This window comes from Paramormyrops kingsleyae, chromosome 15, assembly GCF_048594095.1.
Source record: "Paramormyrops kingsleyae isolate MSU_618 chromosome 15, PKINGS_0.4, whole genome shotgun sequence".
NCBI classification, from domain to species: domain Eukaryota; kingdom Metazoa; phylum Chordata; class Actinopteri; order Osteoglossiformes; family Mormyridae; genus Paramormyrops; species Paramormyrops kingsleyae.
Window position 1 is genome coordinate 19,497,130 of NC_132811.1, and position 6,000 is coordinate 19,503,129.

Sequence of the window (6,000 nt, forward strand, 5' to 3'; positions counted from 1 at the left end):
AACAGAGTCGTCCCAAAGCACTTAGTAATCAGGCACACAGGCCCATGGGTCCAATGCATTCCTCGCAAGATTTGACACTTATGCGGCAGTTCACACCCCCCCCCCCCCCCCATGCCACAGAGGACACAACCCCGAGATATCAACCCCTGCAGCAGAGGAACCATATGGCAAATCCTGTGCACAGGCTGCAGAGGAACTGCACTGCAAAGCCTGCACTCCGGCTGCAGGGGAACCACACTGCAAAGCCCCCCCCCCGACTGCAGACCAAGTACAGACAGAGCGAGGGAATCCCCGCATGGTGGAGGTGGGCCCGGCTGTGATTAGTGCTCAAAGCTGATGTTCACCAGCTGTGTGGAAGTTCACGCCTTTCTTTGAGTTTGCAGGAGGTGCTACGCTGTGGAGAACATCCTCCAAAACACCAGTGGTGACCCAGTGCCTCCCTACGGATTACAGTCTGGCATCTTTAACGTTACACATCATGAAGACCTTAGAAAAGCTGTTACTTAAGAAGCTCAGATCTTCAGTTAAGAAGCACTCTGGCACAGGTAGGGATACACAAAATTATTGGGAGACACCCCTTAATAACTGAATTCAGATGTTTCATTCAGATTCATGATCACAGGTGTATAAAATCAAGCACCTGGCCATGCAGTCAGGTTTACAAACATTTGTGAAAGAATGGGTCATTATGAAGAGCTCAGGATGCCACCTTTGCAATAAGTCAGCTTGTGAAATTTCGTCCCTGCTAGATATTACACGGTCAACTGTAAGTGGTATTACTGCAATGTGAAGTGTCAGAGCATGTAAAGTAGCAGAGTGGGGTCATCGAGTGCTGAGGCGCATAGTATGTAAAAGTCGCCAACGCTCTGTTGATTCAATAACTGCCAAGTTCTAAACTTCCTCTGACATTAACCCCAGCCCACAATCTGTGCACCAGGAGCTTCCATGGCCGAGCAGCTGCATAAAAGCCTCGCTTCACCAAGTGCAATGCCACGTGTCAGATGCAGTGGTGTAAATCACACTGCCACTGGACTCTGGAGCAGTGGAAACGTGTTCTGTGGAGTGACGAATTATGCTTCGCTGTCTGGCAGTCAGATGGACAAGTCTGGGTTTGGCGGATGCTAGGAGAACATTACATGCCTGGCTGCATTGTGTCAACTGTAAAGTTTGGTGGAGGAGGGATAATGGTTGTTTTTCAGGGTTTGGTCTACGCCCCTTAGATCCAGTGAAGGGAAATCTTAATGCTTCAGCATACCAAGACATCTTGGACAATTCTATGCTTCTACCTTTGTGGGAACAGTTTGGGGAAGACCCTTTTCAGTTCCAGCATGACTGTGCCCCAGTGCACAAAGCAAGGTCCATAAAGACATGGTTGGATGAGTTTGGTGTGGAAGAATTTGACTGGCCCCCACAGAGCCTTGACCTCAACCCCATCGAACACCTTTGGGATGAAATCGAATGGAGTCAGAGTTGGTGCCTGTTTGATCCAGTCCTATATGTCTTGTAGCCCCTCAATCCATAGTGTATCTGCTTGCTCCCTGGGCTGCTACATAGAGCAATGGTTTGTATATGAAGCTCTGATGCTGAACCTCTTCAATCATGAGTTCAAGGCTGGCCAGAAACTAGCTACACCTCTCATTTGACACATTTTTTATTTTATCCTTAGCTTCCACTAATGTTTTTCTTGGTCTTCACTTTGTGTCCCTGTTTATAGTCTTCCCTACCCGTGCTTTGGTTTATCTTTTGTTTATACTTGTTTCTAGTCTTTCCTTGTGTAGTTAGCTCCAGTGTTGGTTAATGTTCCCTAGTTTATTGTGCTTGTTAATTGTAATGTATTCCACCCGTTGCTTGTTGTTCTGCGCCTTTAGTGATTGGTGGTTTTTGGTTTAGTTCCACATCTGCCCCTTTTTAGCCCTTGTCATCTGTGTAGATTTAAGTGCCCGTCCTCATTCTGCTCTTTAGTCAGTCATTGTGTGTGTTCTGTGTGTTAGTAGCTGTGTTGGTTCCCCAGGTTTTGCTCTGTTCCCTAGTGTTACTTTGTGGTTCTTTTAGTTTAGTTCTTATTTTCCCTGCTTGTTCTTGACCCTTGATGTCCCTTTATTTTCTGGATTCTACTTTGTGTGTCGTTCTGGTTTGTTAAAAAAAAATACAGATAATCCCTTTTAAGCTGCTCCATGGATCGTCCCTCTTTTTCTGCCTGTGCCATTCACTGCTGTAATGGAATGGAGATTGTGAGCCAGGCCTTCATGTCCAACATCAGTGCCTGACCTCACAAATGCTCTTCTGGATGAATGAGCAAAAATCCCACAGCACACTCCAAAGTCTTGAGGAAAGCCTTCCCAGAAGAGTGGCAGCTGTTATAGCTGCAAAGGGGGGACCAACTCCATATTGATGCCTATGGATTTAGAATGGGATGCCATAAAGGGTCCTGCAGGTATAATGGGCAGCAAATTCCCTGAACTGTCCCAATACTTTTGTCCATATAGTGAGACTTGGAGTTTAATTTCACAGATGTATCAGTGGATGAGAGTGTCTGTGTTTTTGCCCTGGGTTTTGGCCCATTCTGACACCGATGTCTGAGTCCACAAGCCGAGAGAGACCCTGGCATCTGGCACCTGTATGTGAGTAGAACCATTGCCCAGCCTGGGAGGGACATGCCCCAAGACACACAGACAGGTGGTCACCCACAGACAGGTGGTCATTTCCCCTCCGCTGCCTTTTCTCTTATCATCCAGCTCTAGCACATTATTCTGGGGCCACTGTGACGTACCATGTGTATCTGCATGTAAGTCCCTGCATGTTTAATCTCCAAGCCCCCAGGACACAGAGCAATTTTCAAGATCGACTTACAAATATATTTATAAAAATACTCAGTGACTGAATGACTTAATGAATACTTTCCTGTAAGCAAGATGTTCTAAATGTGATGACACAGCAGATTTTAATACCATAATAATTATGGTTCAGATCATTCTTAAACTCCATTATACAGGATGAATGTGACAGTGTCACATGTCAGTATACATACAGTGGCTTTGCACTGCACCCCGAAATACCATCTGTGTATCATTACATTTACAGGGTGTCATCTGTGCCCCTTTGCTCCCCAGTTCTTATGTTCCTTTGGTCACTGTGGTGTTTTGTACATGTGCTCTGGATGCAAGAGCCCCCTACTGGCAAAGGAGAGAATGGACTACAAATGGTGGAGGGTCATGTGAGGAACAAAAGGGAGTCACACCCAGCTCAGGGGCCCCAGGGCTTGTTTCTGATGGACCTCAGGCATAGGGGGGCAGAAATCTCACTGCCTCTTGTGTGAGGGATGGTGAGGGGGTGGGTGATGGCTTCAAGGGTGTCATTGAAGGTGACATTTGGCATTAGAGTCCCAGAACGGCAAGTGTGGCCCTGGGGAACAAATGGCTGTCACAGAGCTATACCCCAGACACCCGCTGGATGACAAAACACCCATTACAGGCATCGCATCTGGATGGAACAATCCGGAATGTTTTAAACGCTTCCTGTGTTTGAGAAGCCTAGGGTGAGCGATTAGCAAGATTACGGAAGTTGCCAGCCAGACTGTAAGGTTATAAATCAGCCCCAGGCCCCTGGGGCAGTGGGCCGACCCAGGCGGAACCAAGATGGCAGTACACTGCGGCTTCTGGTGAACCTCAAAGCAGAGATGCCGTTCCAAAGCCTCACTGGTGACAAGTGCTTGCATCATGGGCTTCAGGACGTCATACCAGGATTTTTCTCAGTATTTCATGCCACCCTTTGCCAAAAGGCCTGGTACATCTGCCATATTCCATTTCTGGATCGTAGATTTCCCCTGCTATGGGAATGCGACAGCTGAATCGACCTCCAATACCCCCCATGAACAAACTACAGGCAGATTAGCTTCAACAACATTCTTCAACTAAACACACTTAAATATACCCTAAATAAATTCACCAGTTTAACACATGGATTATATCAATACGGCTTCTACTAATAAGCATTATTTATTATTTAAAAAGTCACAGCTTCGTTTGTTGGGATATATCCAATTTAATAGTTTTTAAAAATCATGATACACAACTCCTTAAAACAGAAATTTTAATAATAATGGTTTTCCATAGCCTTAAGTGAGCTTTTTTTTTTTGGTGGGGGGGGGGGGGGGGCATGCTTAGTTGGTCCTTGTGGTGGGTGGGGGTCATGGTCCCCAAGGGTGAAATGACACTGTGGCTCACTTGTTGACCCAGAAAACCAACAACCTTCTGATCACAGGCACAGTGTACTAACCACCTGAGCCACCCAACTCTTAATATTCAGTGGCATCACCGCGGGTACCACAGGAATGTACCTCAACTTCAACCCAAGTGGAAATGATTACAGAAACAAACAATTAATTCATCTCAGCCAAGGGGGTTTAATTTTCTGAGCTTGTAAATGCAGGGCAGGGCTTAGGGAGGAATTTTGGAGTTGTCCCAAACTCTATGGGGTCTCTCCTCTCTGTGCCCCCTGCAACCGCCCTGAGGGAAGCATGGCGTACCTGCTCAGTCGGGCCGGTGAAAAGCCGGCATCAGCGCGAACCTCAGCAAAGACGGACGTTCGCGATGTACCCGACTGTCTGACGAACTGCCGAGACCGGGCTGTGACAGAAAACCCGCCCAGCTCTCAAATACACACATTACACATCTTTCTAAACGACGATACAAAAACACTAAATTCAGTTTCTCATAACCACGTGCCACGATTATCAGAAGCACCTCACTGGATATCGATCACGTATTTTATGATTAAACAAGTATGTTTGCAAAGTATTGTGTTTTATGTGCTTTTTGGATACATATTATACTGGATTCTTATGGTTCAACGAACTTAAGATTAGAACAGGTTACAAAAAGTAATTCAAAGTTTTTCCCAGAAAAGTTTGCATTAAATGAATTTGTACGTTTAAGAACTGACCCGTCTCGTGGTATGTCACATTTTATGGGAAACATTATTATTATTATTATTACAACAAACGTTATTATTATTATTATTATTATTATTATTATTATTATTATTATTATAGGTATTAGTTATTGCTCATGGTTATTCTAAATGGAGACGTAAGCTGCATCACTCACCCGGCATAGCGGCCGTCGTATAGACCCGCGCTGGCTGGACCCAGAAAGCTGCCGCAAATCATCGCGCATCGCAGTATATGCGCCGGGCGGACGGCGCGTCTGCCGCTCGCTGTCATAATAGGTGAGTACTGGCTCACGGTCCTGATCCAGAGCAGATCAGCGGGATCAACTGGACCAAGAGGATCAACAGGTCTGCGAAAGAGGCTGCGCGGCGTGGACTGACAAAGTGCAGCCGCAAGAGCCGGGCAGATGGAAACGCGGGGCAGGGGGGCGGCGGCGGCTGTCACGTGACCGGGGGCCGTAGCTCTGGGCGGAGCTACGGACTCTAGTCTCCATTCTTTATAACTTTTTTTATTACTTTGGCAAACCCGTCCCAACATATGGACAGTGTTTATTCATTTAAAATTTTCACATAAATGCGCACATTCTCGTGATTTTTTTTTTTGGTTAGTTGAACTTTTTCGTATTCATTATGAACACTAATTATTCTCTATTACTATCAGTACTATCAAACATTCAAAATTAAATGTAAACAGAAAATATGCACACTATGAAACATTTAAATACCCCGAAGAAGCGTAAATGAGGTCGGTGTTCACGGCCCTATGTCCCTTTCTCCCCTGTGTTTTCAGTAACTGAATCAATTCGTCTTAGGCTTTTCAAGTAGGCATTAAATTGGGATAAGTATTATTTTACGAAAGTAAAACATGTTAAGTGCAATAAAGAAAAACTGCCGCACTTTTAGTGTCGCCATTGATCAAAGGCTTAAAATACACTGATTAGTATTTTAATGTTGTGTTTCCAAACAGAATAGAACAGACTGTGTGTGAATGGGACCCCTTTTTTTGCTTTATTCGAATGCCACAGTCAAGCCTGTCCTTCTAAGAGACCACCA

General features: G+C 45.4%; 1 protein-coding gene across 1 annotated transcript in view; it reads right to left on the reverse strand.

Annotated features, from left to right (window-relative positions):
* Positions 1-5,343, reverse strand: part of cpa6 (carboxypeptidase A6) — a 28,046-nt gene extending 22,703 nt beyond the window's left edge. The window contains exon 1 of the mRNA XM_023794448.2: positions 5,106-5,343. Coding sequence (XP_023650216.2) covers positions 5,106-5,221 — 116 coding nt within the window. The 5' untranslated portion in view covers positions 5,222-5,343. The remainder of the gene's footprint in view (positions 1-5,105) is intronic.
* Positions 5,344-6,000: the final 657 nt, after the last annotated feature.